At 45.2% G+C, this 24,757-nt stretch overlaps 4 protein-coding genes and 1 non-coding gene across 6 annotated transcripts; all 5 read left to right on the forward strand.

The window, feature by feature from the left end:
- Window positions 1-1,041: 1,041 nt before the first annotated feature.
- Window positions 1,042-3,465, forward strand: LOC100383262 (Core-2/I-branching beta-16-N-acetylglucosaminyltransferase family protein). Its single transcript, NM_001175922.1, has 2 exons — window positions 1,042-1,849; window positions 2,529-3,465. The coding sequence occupies exons 1-2, from the start codon at window positions 1,289-1,291 to the stop codon at window positions 3,177-3,179; spliced, it is 1,212 nt and encodes a 403-aa protein (NP_001169393.1). The 5' UTR covers window positions 1,042-1,288; the 3' UTR covers window positions 3,180-3,465.
- A 2,360-nt stretch (window positions 3,466-5,825) lies between these two features.
- Window positions 5,826-8,362, forward strand: LOC100191173 (uncharacterized). The gene is given in 2 exon segments (NM_001136608.1): window positions 5,826-6,448; window positions 7,575-8,362. Coding segments are annotated over 2 exon segments (1,098 nt in total). The 5' UTR covers window positions 5,826-5,992; the 3' UTR covers window positions 8,217-8,362.
- A 1,912-nt stretch (window positions 8,363-10,274) lies between these two features.
- On the forward strand, window positions 10,275-11,240 carry LOC100275243 (uncharacterized). The gene is made up of 3 exons (NM_001149377.1): window positions 10,275-10,525; window positions 10,621-10,667; window positions 10,868-11,240. The coding sequence occupies exons 1-3, from the start codon at window positions 10,336-10,338 to the stop codon at window positions 11,000-11,002; spliced, it is 372 nt and encodes a 123-aa protein (NP_001142849.1). The 5' UTR covers window positions 10,275-10,335; the 3' UTR covers window positions 11,003-11,240.
- A 168-nt stretch (window positions 11,241-11,408) lies between these two features.
- TRNAV-CAC (transfer RNA valine (anticodon CAC)) lies at window positions 11,409-11,482 on the forward strand. The gene has a single exon. It is a non-coding gene; the product is annotated as a tRNA-Val (tRNA).
- Window positions 11,483-14,184: 2,702 nt separating this feature from the next.
- LOC103643963 (uncharacterized) lies at window positions 14,185-24,230 on the forward strand. Of its 2 annotated transcripts, XM_020546919.2 has the most exons (17): window positions 14,185-14,676; window positions 15,127-15,486; window positions 15,574-15,714; window positions 15,862-15,994; window positions 16,091-16,204; window positions 16,298-16,446; window positions 17,006-17,098; window positions 17,278-17,338; window positions 17,471-17,803; window positions 19,897-20,023; window positions 20,109-20,208; window positions 21,284-21,353; window positions 21,433-21,585; window positions 22,259-22,354; window positions 22,821-23,137; window positions 23,561-23,783; window positions 23,872-24,196. In XM_020546919.2, the coding sequence occupies exons 1-16, from the start codon at window positions 14,614-14,616 to the stop codon at window positions 23,750-23,752; spliced, it is 2,502 nt and encodes an 833-aa protein (XP_020402508.1). In that variant the 5' UTR covers window positions 14,185-14,613; the 3' UTR covers window positions 23,753-23,783; window positions 23,872-24,196. The 2 variants fall into 2 exon arrangements, with proteins under 2 accessions (XP_020402508.1, XP_035820265.1); XM_035964372.1 differs by having other exon boundaries at window positions 23,561-24,230.
- Window positions 24,231-24,757: the final 527 nt, after the last annotated feature.

The following is a 24,757-nucleotide window of genomic DNA, read 5'->3' on the forward strand; positions in this document are numbered from 1 at the left end:
CCAATAGGCATTCACGTGCTAGAGTGCTAGTGCTATAGGAGCGAAAGTCAAGCACAGTGCGAATGAATGCATTTTCTTTTTTAGGGGTAGAGAGTGGGGGAGGAATGATTCTCTGAAAATGGTTAGGGTGCAGTTAGCTCAGAAGGTTTGGCCCGGTATATTTCTCGAAAATATTTAGAGAGAAGACTCCATTCAAAAAATGCATCCTTGATCCACCCTCGGGCCGGTCTTATTCAATCCGGATTCATAAAAGGACAATATTAAAAAAAATAACTTCTATTATCACCTGGCCACCCTCAGTAGGGCATTTCTTACCCGGAATGAGATCAGACTTGAGTGATGGAATTCTTTCTTCATTATACATTAATACTGGAGGCATACTAATCTCAATCCATTTCTTCTTACGTCTCGTTTAGATTCTTAGAATTCAATTCCAATGCATAAAACCATATTAGCTTAATTGATATGTGCCTAAATATGTTACTTTCTATGGATTGGACTGACCATCAATAGAATCTTCCAGAATTGATTGAAGAAAGATCAGTTTGCATTGTCTCGAGGCTGGAAAGGAGATTTTATCACTGCTCTAAAAGTTGTATTGTATATGTATCCATGTTGAAGGGCTAAGTGAAAGTGTTCGTATAGCCTTTAGTTGTTTATAGCTCTCCTGGTTTGTCTGTTGCACTCTGGTGGTGTCGCTTGAGCCCAGAGATGGTAGAGATACTTCCCTGCATTAAGGACTGGCAGGCTTCAGAAGCAAGACTTCAACACTAGATGGAGGACAAGAAACTTGAAGAATCTTTTGATAATTTGTCTGTCGTGCCATTGTTCTAGCCCGGCCCAAAAACAAACTCTTATGCCATGTCTAGCATAAATAGTCCATGCATATGTCTAACATAAATAGGCCACGTCTAAATAGGCTAGGGTCGGCCCATCTCACCAGTGCCTCAAGCCCCGAAGCCCAACACCCACCACCTCCGTTGACGAGACACAACACGGGACACGAGAGCATCTGAGCGTGCAGGCAAGGCAAAGGCAACCCGCGTCCCAGCTCTCGAGGCGCCACCCACACAAATCCCACCACCACCCGCATGGCCACATCGGAGTTCGCGCCAGCCCAATCGTGCGCGCCGCCGCGACCCCGGCCCGAGAAGGGTCAGACCTGGAGCGCGTGCCAGTGCCACACATGATCCGCGTCGTCCGGAGGCATTGCGATGGTCGCGCCCAAATACGGGGAGGAACGAATTCCATTCCACGGCGTCGAAAGAAATCCTAGCCGGGGGCCGCGATGGCGATGGCGATGCGGGTGGAATCCGTGGAGGAGGCGAAGCAGGCCGCCATCCTGCCCGCAGCGCAGGAGCAGCGCAGGGTGTTCCCTGCGGGGATGCTCAAGCTGTTCCTGGGGCTCATGCTGTTCGGCGTGGTGATGGGGCTGTCAGCGTTCGGCGTGTTCCTGGCGCGGCACGCGGAGGAGATGGCGGCGGTCGCGCCCGCGCTGTTCCGGCCGTGCCTCGGGGCGGCTGCAGCGGCGGAGCCGGAGCCGGAGGAGGGGCTGGAGCGGTGGACCCGCCCCCCGGCTCGCGCGCAGCACGCGATGACGGACGAGGAGCTGCTCTGGCTCGCGTCGTACGCGCCGCGAATGCGCGGCCGGAGCGGGTACCCATTCCAGCGCGTGCCCAAGGTGGCGTTCATGTTCCTCACGCACGGCCCGCTGCCGCTGGCGCCGCTCTGGGAGCGCTTCTTCCGGGGGAACGAGGACCGCTACTCCATCTACGTCCACACGATGCCTCTATACCGCGCCAACTTCACCTCCAACTCCGTCTTCTACCGTCGCCAAATCCCCAGTAAGGTCTGCTCATCGCCTCCGATCCCCTCTGGCTTACGAAAACAAGCTCCAATCTAGCGCCTGGAATGCATGTTTGTTCCGTCACCTTCATACGAAATCGAACTCCATTCTAGCTGTACTCAACTACTACTTCGCACGCGATCTGACAAGTCGTTACTAAATACTACCTATTTCTGTCACTTTGATGGATTGGAAGGAGTATTTTCCGAATTCCAATAAGGAAAGTATATAGATTAAAGTACTGAATTATTGTGATGCTATATTATTAGACTAGCACTTACTGTAAACTGATAAACAAGACATAAGCAATGCAAGCCAGTCAAAAGCATTGAGATGATTGCTGTTTTGATTTGATTTTCGAGGAAATCGACCGTTCCTGTGGTGCAGAGGTTAAGAACATATATATCTATCTAGGTTAATAACTCTGTTAAAAGTTCTGTCTATACTCTATAGATGTTTAATATTTATCACTGACTGTTATTGTAGTACTTTTGATATTACAATGTGTATGGGGCAACGTTTATCTAAAAAAATGCATTACTTTCATGTTACATATATATCGCAGTGGGTAGTGTTATTTGATAAACTGGAGAAGTGATTTCTCTAGCTTGTCTCTTGTATTGAGGTACCCATACCCCTGATGATGGCATATTAGTTTGAAACTTGTGCTGATTACATACAGGCTGTGCAATGGGGCCAGATGACTATGTGTGACGCTGAGAGACGTCTGCTTGCCAACGCTCTACTGGACATATCCAACGAGTGGTTCGTGCTAGTGTCCGAGTCATGCATTCCCCTCTTCGATTTCAACACGACCTACGAATATTTCCAGAATTCAAGCCACAGCTTCGTCATGTCGATCGATGATCCCGGAAGAGACGGGAGAGGGCGGTACAACCTGAACATGGCGCCCGAGGTCGAGCTCGAGCAGTGGCGCAAAGGCTGGCAGTGGTTCGAAGCAGACAGAGACCTCGCCGTCGCGATCGTCGAGGACACGGTGTACTATCCGAAGTTCAAGCAGTTCTGCAGGCCCGGATGCTACGCCGACGAGCACTACATCCAGACGATGCTCAAGATCGAAGCCCCGCACAAGCTGGCCAACAGGACCGCCACCTGGGTGGACTGGTCGAGAGGGGGTCCCAACTCGGCGCATCCAGCCACGTTTGGTCGGGGTGACATCACGGAGGAGTTCTTGAAGGGGGTTCGAGGGGGAGAGACCTGCCTATACAACGGCCGGAATACGACGGTGTGCTTCTTGTTTGCTCGGAAGTTCGCTCCGAGCGCGTTGCAGCCATTGTTAGAGTTAGCACCCACTGTGCTCGGTTTTGGTTAATGGTCGTTTTGTTTTGATCGGTGCATCCTGCTGCTCCTGTAGTTTCTTTGTTAGGTCACTGTGGATCATTGCGTGTGTGGAGATATTTCGGTGGAAGAATTGACGCAGCCATGGACATTGCTGCCCACCTCCTCCAGGTGATCATTTTACAGGGTATATATACTGTATTACAGCATGTATTTTACTTATAAGGACATGTTTTAGTAGTTTGTATGGTGAACCTACAACGGATCATATGACCCTGTATTTCTTGGTTCCTTCGGAAGAATATGGTTCAAATCTTCAGAAAAGAAAACTGATGTTCCCACAGCTATAGCTTGGAAGACTCCTTGGGTGCCGCTCTGTGGATTCCCGCTAAGGCCTGCACTACACGTCGATGATCTCTTGCTTTTTTAAGGGGAGTTTGGTTCCCACCTCCTAGTCACTTTTGGTTCCATCAGTGTTTGTTGTAACAATTGTTGTCACAATGGAACTTGACGTATATATGAGACAAGAGGGACATTAGATTACATGGTCCGAGGGACGCCAAGCCATTTCATTACTTTTGTTTGAACCTCTTATGAAATGGGCAACTGATGTTGATGAACATGTGGATATGTTTGTGATCAGAATGCAGGGTGTGTAAACTTGGCAGTTAAGGTTGTTAAACCATTCCTCTCTAACCATGTCGTTACCTTTTTCGACATACACTGGACTAATCAAAGGGTACAGTTGTACCAATCAAGCTTATTTGAGAGCAAGAGGATTGGAGGGAATTGATGAGGCTAAAATCCCTTACTATTTAATGAATAATAAGGAATTTTAGCTCATTCAATCCTCTCTAATCTTGCTCTAAACAACCCATCAAGTTTGCTGCCCGGTATTTATATACATGAAACAATGAAAGGCCTTCGTTTATACTATCAACTATGGTATTATAGGAAAAACAAACTCTTCTCTGGCCCACTTCAGGATATGTATTAGTCATGCTTCTATAAATTTGACCACCAATTAATAAGAACGTCACATAATTTTGGGACTACAAGTTTAATGTCGTTAGATTTTGATGGGCGATATGTTCGTAATTTGTCAAAAATAATAAATATCCCACCAAGACAATAACAATGTGTTGGGGAAAAAGGTTCAATATTACGGTTCTCCAACAAATAACAACCGAATGGTTAAATCGCGCGCATGTGTGCCTGCCCATGTGCATTATGCTGTCTTTTAGAAAAGATTGTCGCGAGGCCGAATTAGTCTAAGGTTAGTCGTACAATGAAGTCCGTGAGCTTGTTCAATCTGTTATTAGGTTAGAGTAGAGCATCATGCGGCTATTTAAATCATGTTCTTGTATTATCCCTGAGCTCTGAGTATAGGTGTACATTCGGGCCGCCCGGCCCGGCCCGGCCCAAGCCCGAAAAGACCCGTATTGTTTGAATTTCGGGCCGGCCCGGCCCGTTTAAATTTCGGGCCGTGCTGGGCCGGCCCATGGGCCTCGCCCTCGGCCCACGGCCCGGCCCGTAATTGCTTAAACGTGCCGGGCTTATTTCGGGCGGCTCGAAATTATAAAAGCCCGAAATTCAATTTTTGGCCCGAAATTCACATTAGGGCCCGAAATTCAATTTTTGGCCCGAAATTCAGTTTTTGGCCCGAAATTCACATTAGAGCCCTAAATTCAAAAAATAATAAAACAAATAAAAGATAAGACAAATAAATTTAAACAAAATTAAACTTAATATTTGTATTAAAGTTACCACAGCTATGCAATGACTACCTCGTTTATAAATCATTTTGTTAGAAGAAAAAAGAGTATAATCAGCTCTATACAAAGTTCGTAAGTTCAGTTTATTGTCTAATGTTCATAACAAAAGTAAAATTACATCACACACTCTAATTCAAAGATACAAAAAAAACATCTAACTAGCATTATCTCTAGCTTTGTGTTTTTTTATCAAGTATATGAAAGTGTGGAATGAAGTGTGTTTTGATAAATATATGAGCCTTTTCGTGCCTCTATATGGGCCTTTTCGTGCCTGCCTTAAACGGGCCGTGCTCGTGCCCGCCCATGGGCCGTGACCTCGGCCCAAACCCGGCCCGATATAACGGGTCGTGCCGGCCCGGCACTAAATTATTTCGTGTCGTGCCGTGCCTGGGCCGTGCTTTTTTTCCGTGCTTCGGGCCGGCCCATCAGGCCCGGTCCAAATGTACACCTATAGCTCTGAGCGTCTGAGGTTATAATAATTTTAACAATTACTAAATGGTTAGTCTTGTAAAACCACTGGCACACATCATGTGAATTATTCATGTCAGGGTCCCATGGATCCTTTAATATAAATAAAACAAATATGCTTGACTGCTTTCTACTTTGCCCGACCTGAAATAGTCAAGCCGGCAATCATCTATTATCAGTCCTCAAGTGCGATCCTCTGAGGTCAGAGCCTCAGAGGTCCCTATCTCTTCTTGACTGCTGCAGTGCTGCTCTCTACTTCACCCGCTCCCACGCACGCCCCGCCCCACCCCACGGGACGCAGCAGAACACGACGAAGCCGGTGCCGGTCCATGCACACGGTTCCCTTCATGCTTTCATAGACCGGGTCCATGTAACCGGACCATCTCCATTGATGGACAAAAGCCGGCAAGCAGCGGGGCCACCCACGATGCGGTGCGCGTGCCTCGTGCCGTCGTGCGCTCCCTGAGGTCCCGATCCGGCATTCCGGCGTCGCGCCGATGGTATGCCAACCTTGCTCTCGAATTTTGGCGACCCCACATTCCCACGGCGCTTGAAGAAATCCTAGCCCCGTGCTGCCGCGCTGCAGACGGCACGCACGGCATCCATGGAGAACGACGCGAAGGAGGCGAGGCAGGGGCAGCACAGGGTGTTCCCGTGGGGGATGCTCAAGGTGTTCCTGCTGCTCGGCTTAGGGCTGTCCGCGGCCGGCGTGCTCATGGCGCGTCACGGGCACGAGGTGGCGGCGGCCACGCTGTTCCGGCCGTGGCTGGGCGTCTCCCCCACCGCCGCCGCCGCGGAGGGGCTGGAGCACTCGATGACGGACGAGGAGCTGCTCTGGCGCGCGTCGTTCGCCCCGGGGGTGCGGCGGTACCCGTTCCGGCGCGTGCCCAAGGTGGCCTTCATGTTCCTCACGCGCGGCCCGCTGCCGCTGGCGCCGCTCTGGGAGCGCTTCTTCCGGGGGAACGAGGGGCGCTACTCCATCTACGTCCACGCGCTGCCGTCGTACCGGGCCAACTTTACCTCCGAATCCGTCTTCTATCGACGCCAAATCCCCAGTAAGGTTAGCCCACATCCCTCTAGCTTCATCTGGATGAGTTATCAGCAAAAACAAAACCAAACATCTCATTTTAGTGCCAGGATTGCACATCGAGCTAAACTGCACTCTTCGATAGATTCCAAAGCAACATTAGTGCCAGGAGAAGTATCAATGTAAGTATCAGCGGCGATGTACCGAAACTATTTAATGGGCTTTCCACAAACTCGGGTAATCTTGTTTCTGAAAAAAAAAGCAGTGCACCACTGTACTGAATTTGTTGGCAGCCCAGACCGACAAAAGGTTTTGAGAGCAAAACGTAGATGCTCCTGCCATTCTTTGTGCTGTAGGCCTAGACTTTGATCTGTAGTGCCACCACTTCTAGCAACAGGCTACTGCAAATAAGGTTGTTAAGTTGGAGGGGGCATCTTTCAGTACCTCCCCGCTAGCAGTCCCTCTGCCCTTTCCCCTCTGTTGCGCTTCATTTGTATTATTGCAGTGTGACAGAGGTTATCATCAAAACTGGTTGCTTGGTGCTCTGGTTAGATTAGTATTTGGTACACGTTGATCTAGTTTTCACATATTTCCTTACAGCTGAAGTTCTTGATCCAGTTCTTTATGATTGCGTTCCCAGTTTTTTACTTGCAGATATTGCATGCTTTACATCTGTAGGTGTTAGTAACATTGCTTACCCTTGACGGATATGTGATGTTAACCTAATTCACATCACCGCCTCTCATCTTGCCGTACTTACTTTTAGAACATATATCGATTTCACTATTTCCTTATGAGCATATAGTTTCGTAACTTCCAAATGCTGAGTCACCAACTATATACGGTTATTGTTTGGTAGCCTTGAAAATGTTGTGATTTTGACTTTTGAGAAAACCAACTCTTTAAAATGAAGAATGGGAGCACGTATCTTTATTGCCTGTTTATAGATGTTTCTCGCCAGTCTCATAGTAATTACGGATTTGAATTCTACTACTTGCTGTGAGCTGTGACTGTATGTTATTCGAGCTTTATGGGACAACCTACTTCATATGCCTAAATTGTGCTTACTATTATTTGATCATCTAGAAGAGTCATCTCTGTCTCTTATTGGTATTCAGATACGCCGGCATCTGTTTGATTTTTGTACTGTTGGTAACAGGTTGCTGAATGGGGTCAGATGACCATGTGCGATGCTGAGAGACGTCTACTTGCCAACGCTTTGCTGGATATATCCAACGAATGGTTTGTGCTTGTGTCCGAGTCATGCATTCCTATATTTGATTTCAACACGACGTACCAATACTTTCTCAACTCGAGCCAGAGCTTTGTCATGGCTATTGATGACCCTGGACCATATGGACGGGGACGGTATGACTGGAACATGACCCCTGAGGTTGATGTCACACAATGGCGCAAAGGATCGCAGTGGTTTGAAGTAAACAGGGAAGTTGGCATCGAAATTGTGAAGGACACGGTCTATTACCCCAAGTTCAAGGAGTTCTGCAGGCCTAGTTGCTACTCTGATGAGCACTATATCCAAACAATGCTCTCAATTGAAACTCCGCAGAGCCTAGCTAACAGGAGTGTCACCTGGGTAGACTGGTCTAGAATTGCTGCGCATCCAGCAAGGTTTGGCAGGGTTGACATCACGGAGGAATTCTTGAGGGAAGTTCGAGAGGGACAGACCTGTCTGTACAATGAGAAGAATTCAACGTTGTGCTTCTTGTTTGCTCGGAAGTTTGCTCCAAGCGCACTGGAGCCATTGTTAGAGTTAGCACCCACTGTCCTTGGTTTTGGATAACGCATGTTTTTTTAGAGATTTGCTGGTTGAATGTGACTTGAATTTAATCTTACAATACATAAAGGGGGCTTAGGCTTATTAAGGGGATGTTTGGTTTGAAGAACCAATCTATTCTAATGAATTGGTGTATCATAAGCTCGTTCCACAAATTTGGTGGAATAAATCCATTCGTCATGTTATTAGCCTATAAGGAATGAAATAGTGATGAATCAACTTATTCTATTTCACAAACCAAATAAAAATATGAGGAGTGAGAAGATGATGTACTACCACATTCCTCAAACTGAACCTGCTATAAATGAATGAGAGGCGGTTGGATCCGAAATACTGAATTAACTCGTGTCGCCTGTAAGTTTTATGTAGTGTATAAATTGATGGATGAAAACATGAGTGCATCACATACTAATCACTACTAATTACTAAAAAAACTAGAGTGCTTTTTCTCTTGGATCACACTTAAACAATAGTGCCTTTCTCTTGGATTGATCCTTTGCATATTTGTGAAGTTTGAGTAGACATGTAAGAAGTAACCCAATGCAGCCATGATGCTTTACAAACAAAAACAAGTAATTCAACTAAATCGTAAACCAACATGCTGTTCCGCTTCTCTTGGTAATTCAACTAAATCGTAAAAGCACTATATAGGATCTCAGATGCAAACCTAGAAAAGCAGGATGCTTGCTAAGTTAAGAATCTGAGAAACTTCTCACTACTTCCGATGGCAAAACCACAAGCTTTATTGAGTACATTGTCTATGCCCAACAATGAAGCCGGCAAATCATCGATGGTCCTAGCCTGTAGGACATTAAATGGAGCCGGGCATATATTTGCATCCACATAAGAAAACATGCCTCTTTGTTTCGATTTATTTCCAGCTTCTAGCTAGCGAAAGTTGCCACAGACTGCTAAATAACTAGTTTTTCAGCTCACTTTTATTATAATCGCTTTGTTAAAAACTATTCAAAATCGACGTGAACTTAGAATCGACCTAGTGACTTGAAAATAGGAATTCGTCACTTTTTAGACCCTTAATACAGATTCATTCATCTTCCTTTGTATTTAATCGTCACGATACCCAGATTCTTACCACAGCTAGATTTCTAGAAAAGCTCGTCAGAAAAAAAAGTCGAAATAAACAGATCCAACATCCATAAGTTCAACCACACCATCCTCACCATACGCTAGGTAATACTCCCTTCATCCCAATTTATAATTGGTTTGAATAGCTCATCTTACCACAGCTAGATTTCTAGAAAAGCTCGTCAGAAAAAAAGTCGAAATAAACAGATCCAACATCCATAAGTTCAACCACACCATCCTCACCATACGCTAGGTAATACTCCCTTCATCCCAATTTATAATTGGTTTGAATAGCTCATCTTATTCATTTTTTGCAAAAAATAAAAAAACAAAGATAAACGATATTGTAGTAAAAATCAATAATAGTTATGTTTTTTAATAAGATGAGATGGTTAAACCTAGCGTAGAAAAGTCAAAATAAAATATAAATCGGAATGGAGTAAGGGGGTGTTCGAATGCACTAGAAATAAAATTAGTGACTAAAATTAGCTAAAGACATCCAAAAATCCTAGCTAATAGTTTAGCTATTAAATATTTTTAGTAAATTAGCTACTTGTTAGCTAACTATTTATTAGCTAGTTAGTTCTACTTAGTATATTTTTAGCTAAACAACTATTATCTCTAGTGCATTCAAACACCTCCTAAGTATATGTTACTTGCTCCATGCCTAGCTCCCAAGCAAAATATGATGCTGTGAAATGTAGTCTACCCAGGAAGAATACCTGGTCATCGAGACCATCCACCTGGGCATACAATTTTGACCTTCTGCGTTCTTTTGTCTTTTGCATGTGATGCACAAAATATCATTAAAATGAAGTGTAACATGTTTTAAGTTTTATTGTCTGGAGTCGAAAAAAATACAAATTTCTCCTCAGGCGCTGAAGACAGTCTCTCAGACTGTCTTTGTCACCACCCAGAAAAACCTGTGGCCTTGGTTCCTCTCATGACTTCCACATATCAAAGCAGCAGCTGCTAGCTAGCTAGCAATCTACTAGCGTCCAGCAGCACCATCCAACTGGCTCATCCGCAAGCGAACCCGATGGATCCAATCACAAGGCCGGCAGCTCCATCGTTCCATCGGCCAGCAGTCGCGACCGCGAAGCATCTCCATCAGGCCGCCGCCACCTTGGCTCGGAGGAATGGAGTCAGCAGGAGGTGCCTTCTGACGCTGCTGATGTCCACTGCGGCCATACCTGGCGGCAGCGAATCGAGGAAGGCTCTACTGCAAGGTGAGCGGGAAACTGATCAGACCTTTCCTGGGCTTGAGGAATTGGTATTCGTGGTTCCTTTGCATGTAAACTAATGCGGGTCCGCGTGCGCACAGAGTATCTGAAGAAATCGAAGGAGAACAAGGAAAAGAACGACAAGGAGGTAACTGGAGACTCTTTTCCCGTGGTTTAATAGTGCCCTATCGTTGCCAGTCGATTGAGGGGTAAGAATGGGTGGAGTGAACTAACCATCCCACAAACATGGACACTTTTAAGAGAGGCTTGATTACGTATTTAAGCGAACGATATACATTGAAGGACTGAAAACACGGCACTGATCATGTTGATATGCTCATGTTCCAGAGGCTGGATGACTACAACAAGAGGAACTACAGGGACTACTTCGGGCTCATCGAGGGCCAGGTCAGAGAGAAGACGGAAGAGGAGCGCACGGAGTCGGAGAAACGGATCCTCGAGTGGCTCGACAAGAACAGGTAGTCTAATGAGCAGGATCGAATGGTCGATCATGGAGGGCCGGCCGGTCGCACGGGGTGAAAATTCTCGCAGGATTCTTCGTGTTCCCGCTCTAGCTATGGCACGCTTTGTGTAAACAAGTACTCCGTATATGATTGACTGAGCGTACTACGTCGTGTTTGTTTTCCTGTTACAGCGAGAGCGAGCGAGGAAACATGTTATCTCGTTCGCAACATAAACAAAGATTAGAAAATTTCAAATACACGATGCCTGACTTTCTGTTCACAGACAGAAAACAAAACACAACCTGAAGATTCACTACAAGTTAATCTCCGCACGGAGAGTCAATGTGCAATGCATGTACGGTGAATTGCAAAATCTGATGTAGACTATCATATAAAATATAATTTGTTATTACAATTAACAGGATGTCTGGGTGGTGTAGTTGGTTATCACGTTAGTCTCACACACTAAAGGTCCCCAGTTCGAACCTGGGCTCAGACAATTATTTTGTGAAAAAAGAGAAAGATCTCTTTTTTGTGCGTTCATTTGTTATACTCTGCACTCCCATATTTTGCTGGTTTCTTCATTGATTTTATAAACAAATACTCTCAGACACCAGACTAATGCAATTCATTTATGCGGGAAACAATCAAACAAGTACCCTTGCCCTTCCGGCTGATTCAGTCACAACAGCAGCAGACAGCCTATGGAAGTTCTTAAACAAGTATCGGTTGCTTCTTCAACCTTGCTATGTTACTCAGACATCAGACGGTGCATTTTTTTTTTTTGCGGAAAAGAAGTATCAACTATCCTTTCCCTTCCGGCTGAACCAAAGGCCTAGGAATTCTGGCCACAACTCGAAACAGCAACAGCAAGCAGCGTATTGTAGCTGATCGGTTGACCAAAAACCCAAATAAACACGCGACAGCCTGTAGCTGCAGTTATAGATGTACAGCAAACTCAAGACCGATCCGAAGCATGTTTTTTCATCCAAGTCCGACCTATTTAGCTCGGACTGACCCGACACGACGGGTCGAACTCGGACAGAGAATCAAACAAGTCGTGCTAGCCTGGCAGTCTAGCACGAGCTATTTAGCACTTGACCTTTTTTTACTGAACCGTGCTTTTCGGCACGCTTTTTTCGTGCTTATGGGCTAGTCCAGTCCAACCCATTTAACTTCATAGCGTGTCGGACCCACGGACCTATCAGGTATAGCTCCGTTTTCTAACCGTTTCTAGTGGGTCAGACCCAAATCGGGCAGACCGGACGGCCTGTTTGAACATCACCTGCTGCATTCCTGCTTGATGATCCAGCCAAATGTCTCCAACCAGGGCGTCACGCATCAGACCACGGTATCCACCGGTTGGCCCTGGCCGGCCTAGCTGCAACGCCTCTTTGACTTGCGCGGCCGTGCGCGTGCTAGCATAACTTTTTTTTTTGTCGACCGCACGTCCGCACTAATCAATTAATCTTAATCGAACTTCAAACCCCACAGGGCGCAGCCACACGGACCCACGTGGCCGGATAAGGTTGTGCAGTGGGCCACGTGAGCACAGCAGCACCGATCCAGATTCCATTCCTGCCGTTTTCACCGCACTCGCGACGCGCGGATCACCCGCAAAGTGGTGAAAAATCGCGGCAGCCGCTTTGGTCGGGTTGGAGTTGGACCACGCATAATGCCTCCACTCCACTCTGTCCAGCTGCTCCTCTGATCCTATCGAGGCCGGCGACATTTGGCAGCGGCCGGCTTGACCAGCGGAGGCGCGGAGTGGTTGCGTTAGATTAGGCGTGGTTAGGTTAGGTGGCCCGCAACGGTGATGCAAACGCACCCGTTCCCCAACCATCTGCCAGCCCCCGTCACGTCACGCCCATTCCCAGCTAGTGCTCCGCATCGTCCACCCGTTTCTGTTCGAGGGTGACGGTGGAAACTGGCCGATCGCCGACAGGGTGCCCCGTCGCGGCGGCGATGAAACGCGAACGTGACGTGGCGTCATCGCTCCTCTAACGGAACGTGCGGTGCATCATTCTTTCTGGGCAGGGCAGAGGAGAGAAAAACCCCAAGCTAAGCTCGTTCTCGTACACCGGTACGGGCAACGGTTGATTACGAACTACCTTACGTACTCCGCTGCAAGTTCTCAGACCTTGCGTAAAACTAGTGGGTGTGCCTAGTTGCTTTAATTAGTTTCTTCTTCAGAAACAGTCGGTCTATGTGTATGAACAATGAATTGCAACATGAGTTTCTTTTTTTTGCAGGAACAGAACATTACGGCTTCCCTTTCGTGCTGCTTTCATCCATCTTTGTAAAGACAAGGAAGTCAGGAGGCCACCCAACAGAATCTGCCGAACAAGATCGCAAAAGTTCAAGGGAGCCGAGGCCTGAGTAGGGATGGCAACGGGGAATTCCCCGTCGGGTTTTAGCTCCCCATCCCCGTCCCCGCGACGAAAATTTTTCCCCGCGGGGATCCCCACGAACGTTTGCGGGGGACATTTCTTCCCCATCCCCATTACCCGCGGGGATAAATCCCCATCGGGGATCCCCGTACCCGCTTAAATTATAATTAGATCGTACTTCATTTATTATTAATGTAAAACATTGTCACTTATACACATTGTTAGATGTAAAAATCATTATGTGTACATTAAAATGAACGCATTTGTACAACTAGTGATCTTTTGTCAAGATAATTATTTATTTCTATTATTAACTATTATATAAAAACATTGTCATATGTAAGTTTAACGGGTCCCCGCGGGGAACGGGGATTCCCCATCCCCGTCCCCATTTACCCGTCGGGGGAGAAAATTTCCCCATTTACATCCCCGTGGGGGAAGAAATTTTCCCATCCCCGTCCCCTAATAGAGGAATTCCCCGCGGGGAATCGGGGATCGGGTCCCCATTGCCATCTCTAGGCCTGAGGCTTCGTGCTGCCAGTTGCCCACTCCCCGCAACGGTACAAAAAAAAAACCATACGGCTCCGCGTCTCCGCCCGAAACCCCGTCCGTGCGCGTGCGGTGCGGCGCCCCCCAACTGCCAGTGCCAGGGCTGGCAACCCGGTGGTGAACCTCAGCTGCACAGCGAGAGGGAGGAGAGGTTAGCAAAGAAAACAGGAATACTAGTACGTAATTAAGTTAAATGCTGAAATTCCTTTTTCCCGTTTTACTCGGTCTTAATAATAAAATCTCGGCTCTGTCTGCCTGCCCTTCTCTCCTCCTCAGTGCCCCCCCTTCTGCTCTAGCCTTCACGACTAAATCCACCACCACTCCCGCACACCTCACCTGCCCGCGTCGCCTCCTCCCCTGTCCTCCGCGCGCGTTGGGCGGGCAGCCAGCTCCCCCACCAAACCCTAATCACTCCGGCGCCGCGCCGCGCCGCGCGGCCCTGCCTCGATCCGCTCCAGCGGCCGCCCGCCGAGGCGGCTGTGCGGTGGTTGCGCTTGCGCTTACGCGCGCAGGTCCCCGTGGGTCTCTGCGCGCAGCGGGACCCGTCCACGGCGGCGAGGCGCGGGCTTCAAGGCGGGCGCAGGCGGAGGGGCGGAATTGCTCGGGCGATGACACGGAGGCTCGCGGCCGCGGCGTCGCGTCCGAGGCCGTGAATGGGAGTGGCGGGGCGCTGCGGGCGGCGGCTGCGTACATGGAGGCCGGGGCACCGCCCCGCGGCTGGCGCTGTGGGGTGCTCTGGCTCGTCAGCGTCGAGGTGAGCCCACTGCCTTCGATCCGGTACGGGTTTTGGCGGGCGGGCGGTGGGAGCTGAGTACAGATTCGGGGCGGAGTGGTCGGGAAAGTTCGGGGGGCTCAGCGTGCTCTCAGCGGATTTGGTATAGGCTGATGCGGGCATCGTGTTTGGAGGTTGATTTCAGATATTTGGCTTCCCTGCTGCGCGTAGGGTTTTACTGTTTCTCTGCGCACTTTTGGGGCAACAAATATTTGTCTGTCTCTCGGAGCTATTTTTGGATGCTTGGGGCGCGACCAAATTTAGGTACACCTAGGGTTTTATCATTTATATGTGGATTGCTTGACGTTTGCTCTCTCTTTCGTGAACATTTGGGCTTCTTATAACTTGCGTTCAAGTACCATTGTAAGGAGGAACCGTGCTTTTTGTATTGATCCCGACGATTTTTCTTTCAATTCTTTTCTCGTGTTGCAGATTGTGTTGGTTCTAGTCTGCACTCGCGGAGCTGGTGCGGATTCTGGTGAAAGCAAAGGATCGTTTCTGCAAGACTCTGAAGCTGGAGAAAAGGATGTCTACCTTAGCCACTCCTGCATCCACGACGAGATACTACATCAACGGCGACGAGCTGGGAGGAAGGAGTACTCTGTCATGCCACAAGTGTACCATGAGTCTCGGGAGGATGCGGAGCGTGTAAGAGGACGACACTTGTTGGGCATGTCATCTTGGCGTGCTCCGCACGAGAATGCCAGGAAGCCAATACGAATATACCTCAATTATGATGCCGTCGGGCATTCGCCCGACCGTGATTGTAAAAATGTTGGCGACATCGTGAAGGTCAGTTTGTCACATTAGCTTTTCTCATTGCACCACCAGCTATTTTATCTGTGTAGTAGAATTGAAACTGTTGTTTCTATTTGGTAGCTTGGCGAACCTCCTGTATCATCAGCACCAGGAACACCTATATGCGATCCTCATGGTGATCCACCACTGGTGGGAGACTGCTGGTACAATTGCACCCTTGAGGACATAGCTGGGAAAGACAAGAGGCAACGTCTCCGTAAGGTGCAGTTCTCATGCTTTTGTTGTCTCTCTGAAGGTTCAGTTCAAATGCATACCGAACACTCTGGACTGGTATAGAAGCTGTATCATCCATATCCCCATTTCCATATTTTTCTGACTTCTGTTTTGTTGTTGAGAATCATTTAACAGGCACTGGGGCAAACAGTAGAGTGGTTTAGAAAAGCTCTAGCTGTTGAACCTGTCAAGGGGAACCTACGGCTCAGTGGGTACTCAGCTTGTGGTCAGGATGGAGGTGTACAACTACCTCATGCGTATGTTGAAGGTAATTTTCAGTTTTAATGAATCAGTTTAGCAATCTTGCATTCTTGCCTGCTAATTGCCTGACTATGTTTTCATGTGAATCTCTCCTCAATTGCAGATGGTGTTGCTAATGCTGATTTAGTCCTCTTAGTAACAACTAGACCAACAACAGGTAACACCCTTGCATGGGCTGTGGCCTGTGAACGTGACCAGTGGGGTCGGGCCATTGCAGGTTTGTGAACCAACTCAATTAAGTACAGACATCCACATGCCAGGGGTTTCTAGTGTTGTTCTGACCCTACATGTATTCTTTTTCTGCTTTTAGGACATGTTAATGTGGCCCCTCGTCATTTGACAGCTGAAGCTGAAACATTACTTTCAGCTACTCTAATACACGAGGTTATGCATGTTCTAGGGTTTGATCCTCATGCCTTCACACATTTTCGTGATGAAAGGAAAAGGAGACGTGGTCAGGTACTCAACAATGTATTTCCCACTTCAGTATTGTGATATATTTTCTTTTGCTTAAAATAGACCCTAATGCTCAAAATGTCAGTGCATTACCTTATTTAAATTTGGGTTGCACTTCGACCTGCTTTTAATGTTTCTATGACTAAAGCGCTAGAAATTCGATGGGTGATGTCAACTTTGCTGGTTTATGGAATAATCGCTTTGGCAATTACCACTATATGGTGGTAATACAAGGGCAGTTAAGCGGATAATCCTAAAAAATGGTTAGATATAATTTAGGTTGCAGGTGCTTATAAGTTGGAGTCTTGGGAGTTACGTGTAGACCTCATCGGTCTGCTGTAAGCTTTGTCACATCACATGTTGGGCAACCAGCTCACGATGACATTTATGTTAAAATGTATGCCAGCAACTCAATGATTGCTGAAGAATTTGAGAACATGACCTCCATACTTGTGTGTGAATATGTACTGGACAAAAAGAATAAAATTCCACACAGTGTGGCATGCTTAGCTTAACAACCAATATTCTTCTCTAATCTATGTTTATCTATTTGTTCCTTCAGGTTACTGCTCAAAGTTTGGATAAAAAGCTTGGAAGAATGGTTACTCGTGTTGTCCTACCACGAGTTGTCATGCACGCGAGACATCATTATGGAGTAAGTTCTAACTAAAGATGTGGAAAAAGTTAATTGAGTCATTGGCGACAGTTATTTATTTTCATGCTCTTTACTTAGAAAACCCCTTCATATAAACTAACCAATTTGTTTTCATGCTCTTTACTTAGAAAATCACTTCATATAAACTAACCGGTTTTTGTCTTGTACTCTTGTGCTAGGCATTTTCCCAAAACTTCACTGGGTTAGAATTGGAAGACGGGGGAGGCCGGGGCACCTCAGGTAGATAACATGCACCCTTTATGGTCTTAATTTTTATTTTTCTTTCTTTCCTTTTTTCATTTGCTGTTATATGTATGCATCATGCAAGTTTCCAAACACATTCATTTGTTTTGATGTTTGATATACTATTAGGTTCACATTGGGAGAAGAGGCTCTTAATGAATGAGATCATGACTGGGTCAGTGGATACGAGATCTGTGGTTTCAAGAATGACTTTAGCATTACTGGAGGACAGTGGATGGTATCAAGCTAATTACAGCATGGCTGAACATTTAGATTGGGGTCAGAATCAGGGAACAGAGTTTGTTATATCTCCTTGCAACTCATGGAAAGGGGCATACCATTGCAATACAACTCAATTATCAGGATGCACATATAATAGGGAGGCAGAAGGTTACTGCCCTATAGTAAACTATAGTGGGGACTTGCCCAAGTGGGCTCAATATTTTCCCCAAGCCAATAAAGGTATGCCCAAATGTAGCATAAATTATTATGTTTATGACATTAAACAGGATGCTGAATTATATTAAATGAAAACTTTAAAAATATTTAACTTCTTTTTTAAAATTCTATTAGTTACACTCCTTTGAGTTCTTTCTAGTTTAATTAAAGCAGATGCCATAGAATACAAATACTTGTTTTGTGTGTTTGAAATGTATACAGAATCTGGTTTGAGTTGTAGGGGTAAATGTAACTTGCTGAAGATAGATAGATTCTTGTTTGCACAACATATAGTTGGTATTTAGCATGAAGTTGTCAGTATGCTATGAATTTCTAAATAAAAAAATCTAAGTGGTCAAAGCATGGTGGGAATCGATCTTGAGCTCTATCTGGGTTTAACGACTCAATGTGCTTTTTGGAACTGGTAGATCTACAGGGAGTGGATGCGGGCAGATCTGCATACCCCCACACTCTCTCACCTACACACAGGGGCGGATCTAGAATGTTATGCCCCGGGCCAAACCTACTAAATTTCTTCATCTTCTCTTTTATCCTAACAAATTCAGACTAGATTAAATAGAATTATATGGACTTACATGGATCACGCTCTGGGCCACGGCTCGGGTGGCCCGGGTGTAGAACTGTAGATGTAGATCCGCATCCGCCCCTGCCTACACATGCACCCAAAAATAAAAAAATAGAAAAAAGGGACATGATTGAATGATTGATTCTTAATTTGTTTGCGCTGTTGGAATCGTTTAATCAACACTATCATTAAACACCATTATCTCACCTCATTTGATATCCCATTTATAAACAGTGGCCACGATGGGGCCTTTATAGACTATATATATCCACACTAAGCATGTGTTTGGTTTCGGAACGACGTGGGTCAGGTCGGAGCCGACCCATTTTTCTGGGTTGGGTCGGACCCGTTCCTTGTTTGGTTTTAGTGATAGGTTGAACCTAGTTTCTTGTTTGATTATAGGGTTAAAGTGGATTAGAGCTGCACCATCTCTTGTTTGTTTTGTGATGAAGGATGAACTGAATATGGTCACCTTCCTGTTCATATTACCACACTCAGGATGATATTTTCAATTCAATAAGTTGACATCATTCAAAATAAATGGAACTAACACTATTTTAATATTTGAGGAATCCATAAGCATAAGATATAAATAAATTAAAGCCATTATTGACTAAGTCATAAATTTTTAGTGACGAGGTCTCACTGTTACATTTTAGTCATAATTAAAGGAACATCCCAACAACATCAAGATGCATTTCAGTGAATTTGTAACATTTGCCATCACTAGCAGGCTTGTCTAGGCGGTGACGAACACTGAACTTTACCTGTTCTACGACAGCACTAGCAAGGCTCGCGAGTTGTGCCTACTAGAGAACACGCCGACATCGGAGGGTAGGCCAGCGGGGGACTGACGACGGGAGGCAGACGAGGGATTAACGTCGAAGGGTAGGCCGGCGGGGGTTCCTCGTCCCAGCAGGACGACAGTGGCGGCGCGCTCCTGTGCTGGTCTCGAGTGGATAAGGCATGGGTGACGAGAGGGTGGAGAGGAAGTGGGCCGCTTGTTTTTGAGGAATCAATAGAACCCACATTTTCAATAAGTATTTTGACCCAGAACCAACCTAGTCTTTTGAACCAAACACGAGTTGTGGGTTGAACCCGTTCCAACCCGCGTCAACCTGCTAACCAAACACACCCTAAATAACAGAATGACAAAACTCATCACGTATGTAAGTTTGGACAGATATCTTGTACTGGGTTATCAACCCTTTCCACAAAAAAAAAAGAAAAGACAAGTAGCACCTTTTACTTGCATGGTTTCCAAAATGATGAGTGGTGTGCCTAGCAGTGGTTTATGGTGCAACGGCAATTATATGGTAATAGAAAGCCCTCCCCCCCCCCCCCCCCCACGCGCACACACACACACCACACACCATGTTGTAGAGTTTGTAGACCGAATGCTCCTTTTATGATATCTTCAGTTTCTATGATTTATGGTTGTCTTTTATTACTTGGATATAATGTCTGAATTTTAGTATGCTGTACTTTATTCTCTTGCATATATCATATGCTCCGAATTTGATGTCTGCAGGTGGTCAATCTTCATTAGCAGACTACTGCACATACTACGTTGCTTATTCTGATGGTTCATGCACTGATGTAAATAGTGCACGGGCGCCTGACAGAATGTTAGGTGAAGTGCGAGGAAGTAATTCGAGGTGACATCGCCTACAAAGATTTGGATATACGCACAACTACATCCACTAGTTGTGTTGTAATAATTAAGAATTTGTTAATGAGCAGGTGCATGGCCTCAACACTAGTGCGAACTGGGTTTGTACGGGGATCTATGACCCAAGGAAATGGCTGTTATCAGCACCGCTGCACGAACAACTCACTAGAGGTAATACACTTCATTCCATGAGCTGACACTTGAGGGTGTGTTCGTTATTCCTAATCCATGTGGATTGTAGTGTATTGGGTGGGATTGAGACAAATTTTGACTTGCTATGGATTTAAACTGACTCAATCCCACTCAATCCACATGGATTAGCAACAAAACGAACAAGCCCTAGTGGTTAAGGATTCCGAGTAGCACCTCCAAGACCCGACCTAGGTTTGATTCCCCTCAGGGGCAAATTTTCTGGCTTGGTTAAAAAAAAATCCCCTCCTGTGCCTCATCCGCTCCCAGGTTACGATGTCCTGTGCGCCACCCTCCGGTTGGACCGTTGCAGAGTGGACGGTTGACGTTTTCCCGTTAGTGATGGGAGGTTAGGGTTCGGGGATTTTCTCGATTGGGACCAATGTTTCGGTCTCTTAGGCCTTGTTTGGCAGGGCTCTTCCTCTGTCAGCTTCAGCCCTGGCTCTGGCTCTTCTAAGAAAACAACTCTCTCCTTATTTTCAGGAAGAGCTCTAGAAAGAGCACCATGTTTGATTGGAAATATAGCTCCTCTTGCAGCTTCTCCTACGATGTAGCGTCGATGAGGAGAAAAACATGGGAGAGAAGCCGGTAGAAGCTCCATTTTCTGGCTCCTGGCTCCTGCTGGTTTTTTGGAGTTCCTCGCTCTTTTCTAGGAAGAGCCCATCAAAGAGCCTCCCCTTTGGTAATTTTTTTCAAGAAGCCGTTAAAGGAGCCTTTGAAGGAGCCCTACCAAAGGGGGCCTTAGTATAATACCGGGAGGGCGGTCATTCCTTCCCCGGCCGAGTTTTTTTTTCTTTAATTGTGAATTTTTGATGCACTGATGCTCATTGTGATTACCGTAAGTATAGTTGTATGAGTATTGTGAGTTCTTGAAAATATTTAACTTTTCTTCTTAATGCAATGCTACTCAGTTCTCCTGCGTATTCGAGGGGGAAAAGTACCGTTGTATGCTAACTGTTTTTTCTATTTCTGAGTGATATTGTCTTACTTTTGCCTGATTGAGTGCATCGTCATATCTGATATCAATCTAGGGGTGCTTCCTAACTTTTTTTTCTAGGTTGCTGTTGATGGGATCTGGAAGTCATGTCCACAATCTGGTGGGCCTGTTCAGTTTCCAGGATTCAACGGTGAGGGTTGTTACTGTTGTTACTTAAGGTGTATCAGATCATTCGTATTTTTCTCATAGAAGTTTATTCTGCTCTGAAGGGGAATTAATTTGCCCGATGTATCATGAGTTGTGTACTACTGTACCAGTTCCAATGATTGGCCAATGTCCAAAGTCATGCAGTTTTAACGGTGACTGCATTGATGGAACCTGTCACTGCTTTCCTGGTTTTCATGGCCATGACTGCAGCAGAAGTGAGTTTATGTTTTCCCTTGGCTTGTATTTCCTCTAGAATGACATCAGATGTGTGTTTTTCTTGAAACTTCTCTAACATTTTACTACCGTATCAAGAAGATATTATTCCAGTCATTGATACCATTTGAATACACTGTTCTGTTAATTGATTATAGAAATACTATGCCAGAAATGATCGTGAAAATTGTATAATGTTAGGGAGGTACTTTAATGAAAAAAAATACAAATATTGATTTTTCAAATGATAGATTTAAATACTTGTGTATTTTAATGGCCAAAGCTGTTGCCAATTTGTCATTGACTGTAGAAATTCCAAATTGGCATCTACCTAGGAAAATGGTATCTTAAAAATAAATGAGTATAAGGATGTCCATAGTCAAGCAATTCACCACATAGTAGCTTATGTTAGAAAACGGCATGTAGGTTTATGTTGTTTTGCTTCATGTATTTTCATTTGTCAATCAGGATCATGTAAATGTCTACCACTTTTATCAGTAGTATGAGCTGCACAGAATGTGTTTATTTTGCAAAATTGATATTGTCTAATTAGATGATGCAACAGTCAACAGGATTGTGTTGGTTAGAAACTGTGAAAATTGCAGTCACCTTGAAGTGTTCATTCAATCATTCCGTCATACCTCACAAATTCACTATTGTTGGTGTGGTGGACAGGATCTTGCCCAGACAAGTGCAGTAACCATGGTACATGCAAAGCTAATGGGATCTGTGAATGTCAAAGTGGATGGACAGGGATTGACTGCTCTACAGGTGATGCTTTAAGCCTTTAACTACTGATTTCTTCTTACTATAGGTACTGAAACATGAGGATAAGGTTTGGCAAACCTTGAAAACTACAATGCCAAAAACTTTTAGATCATTTAGTTTGGAGATATATGCATAAATTTGTATTGTAAAAACGTTTCCAAAAGTATCATAAATTTGGAGGTTTTAAGAATATATCCTAGACGATATTATTGGTAAAAATAAGCATAGAAGACCATGCAAAGTCAAACGTTACAAGTATTGTTGGCTGGAACGGGGGACAGATTTATGCATTGATTGCTTGGTCGAAGTCATAAGATTTATGACATGGAGGAATGTTTTGTTTGACAGTTGTCATGTTGGGGCAATGGATTTGAAATTGTGTGGTGAAAGAATCGTGTTATCTTCAATGTTTGCGAACTATATCTTTTTCATGTAAGCAAGAAGTAATATCCTGCTTTTTTTTATGCAGCGGTTTGCGATGAACAATGTAGTTTACATGGAGGGGTTTGTGATAATGGTAAATGTGAATTCCGTTGTTCAGATTATGCAGGCTACACATGTCAGAAGGGTTCTGCAATACTGCCAAGTCTGTCAATGTGTCATGATGTACTTGTTAGAGATTCAGATGGGCAGCATTGTGCGCCAAGTGAACTCAGTATACTACAGCAGCTTGAAACTGTAGTTCTCGTGCCAAATTACAATAGATTGATGCCAAGTGGGCGGACCTTCCTTAACTTCTTCAACAATGCCAACTGTGCAGCAGCTGCAAAGCGGCTAGCCTGCTGGGTACTGCTTTCTTTGACCTTTTCTCTTTTAACATTTTTATCATGTTTTTTGCTGTTTTTTCCAAATATTTGAAAAACTTTAAGCTTTTGCATACTCATTTCTGGATTAGGCTCTTGCTTTGTTGCTTGAAAATAAATAAATTCAAGAACAGTGCCACACTAGATGAGCAGTAGGTAGCTTGTGTTAGCTACTGGTGCTACTAAGCTACTTGTGTTAACTACTTGTGCACGAGCACACTACTTAAACTAGTATAACTAGTTAGTGAGAAGTCGATTATTAAGCCACTCGTCCTTGATCTTTGTCAAGTGCTGTCAATCATGTCACTCAAGGCATGTGAAAAACATATGTTAGTGTTGATACGATATCAGCAAATCTATCATCTACTAATGAATTAATTTTGCCTGATGCAACTTCTCTTATCAGATCTCAATTCAACGGTGTGACGAGGATGGGGACAACAGGCTCAGGGTATGCTACTCTGCATGCGAATTGTACAATACAGCTTGTGGAGCGGGTCTGGATTGTTCAGACCAGACCCTTTTTAGCAAAAGGGAAGAAGAAGAGAAGGGTGTTCCGTGCACAGGATATGGCGAGAAGAAGTCTTTCTGGCTATAACATCTCTGAAGCTTCTTCCGTTATGGCTCTGGTAGAAGCTCAGCGTTTGTGTAAAGTATTTTCCACCCCAAATTATTTTCTCTTTTTTCCCCATTTCATCCACTACTTCCCAATTGTAGGATACGGGAAGTAAGCGTCCGTTTCACCTAGGCACCCGAAGATGGGCTGCCCTGGTGTACAAGCTATGTTGGAGTGGGCTCTTTGTTAGAAGGTTAGTCTGACATGAAAAGGGGAGTGGACCGGTGAGAGTTGGATGGTAGATTTTTCGTTTTCACCGCTTCAGAATTAGTGATTGGAATGAATGTAAAGATTGATGTGTCTTGTACACACTCTTTACAGAATCATTTCAATGGGAGCCCGTGTTGTGTTCTTTGCTCCACGCGGCCATGCCCCTTGCCCCATTTCTTAAGCTGTCGTTGGCTTTTATGATATTTGATTGACGCATCCTTGGCCAACACAGTGGCAGTGGCTTCGCTTATGTTCAACTGGAATTCGTTATAACATAGATGATGACGCTTGTGGGTGATTACTTCGCTTAGCGGCTGCCGTGGAACTAGATCCTGTATTGCTGATCCCTGATGGCTTGATACGAGTGTTGGAGCCGTCACATGACATTTAGCACAAGTATGTCACAATATAAACAGCAGTAACGAAGTGTCAAGGACAGTAGTTATATGAGCAGCTTTCGTTGTTGGAAAAAGTATATATTACTGTGATGGAATAGTCATTTTGGCCGCTCAACTATTGCCTAAGGCGCAAATTAGTCCCTGACTGTACTTCGAAAATATTTGCTTCAATCATCAACCTTTACTTTGTCTAATATCATAACTATCGAAATGACCGTTTCAAGCTTTAACTTTTAGATCCAGTTTCATCCATAAACTATAACTAGTCGGTTATCCGTGCGTTGCGACGGCTCACAATAATAACCATGTAAATTATCTATCAAAAAGATCTCAAAATTTTTTATTGATTGTCTCGGCTCTTCGTATAATATTTTTTATG

The sequence above is a fragment of the Zea mays genome, chromosome 1 (genome assembly GCF_902167145.1).
Source record: "Zea mays cultivar B73 chromosome 1, Zm-B73-REFERENCE-NAM-5.0, whole genome shotgun sequence".
In the NCBI taxonomy this organism is placed as follows: Eukaryota; Viridiplantae; Streptophyta; class Magnoliopsida; order Poales; family Poaceae; genus Zea; species Zea mays.

What these genes read in the sequence shown, in the direction of transcription:
- LOC100383262 (NM_001175922.1), top strand. Translation starts at nt 1,289, where the DNA reads ATGGCGATGGCGATGCGGGTGGAATCCGTGGAGGAGGCGAAGCAGGCC. An exon ending in GTCGCCAAATCCCCAGTAAG is followed by an intron (nt 1,850 to 2,528) that starts GTCTGCTCATCG and finishes GATTACATACAG; the next exon opens with GCTGTGCAATGGGGCCAGAT.
- LOC103643963 (XM_035964372.1), top strand. Translation starts at nt 14,614, where the DNA reads ATGGAGGCCGGGGCACCGCCCCGCGGCTGGCGCTGTGGGGTGCTCTGG. An exon ending in TCTGGCTCGTCAGCGTCGAG is followed by an intron (nt 14,677 to 15,126) that starts GTGAGCCCACTG and finishes CTCGTGTTGCAG; the next exon opens with ATTGTGTTGGTTCTAGTCTG. An exon ending in TTTTCCCCAAGCCAATAAAG is followed by an intron (nt 17,804 to 19,896) that starts GTATGCCCAAAT and finishes TGATGTCTGCAG; the next exon opens with GTGGTCAATCTTCATTAGCA.
- LOC100275243 (NM_001149377.1), top strand. Translation starts at nt 10,336, where the DNA reads ATGGATCCAATCACAAGGCCGGCAGCTCCATCGTTCCATCGGCCAGCA. An exon ending in GAGGAAGGCTCTACTGCAAG is followed by an intron (nt 10,526 to 10,620) that starts GTGAGCGGGAAA and finishes GCGTGCGCACAG; the next exon opens with AGTATCTGAAGAAATCGAAG. An exon ending in AGGAAAAGAACGACAAGGAG is followed by an intron (nt 10,668 to 10,867) that starts GTAACTGGAGAC and finishes CTCATGTTCCAG; the next exon opens with AGGCTGGATGACTACAACAA.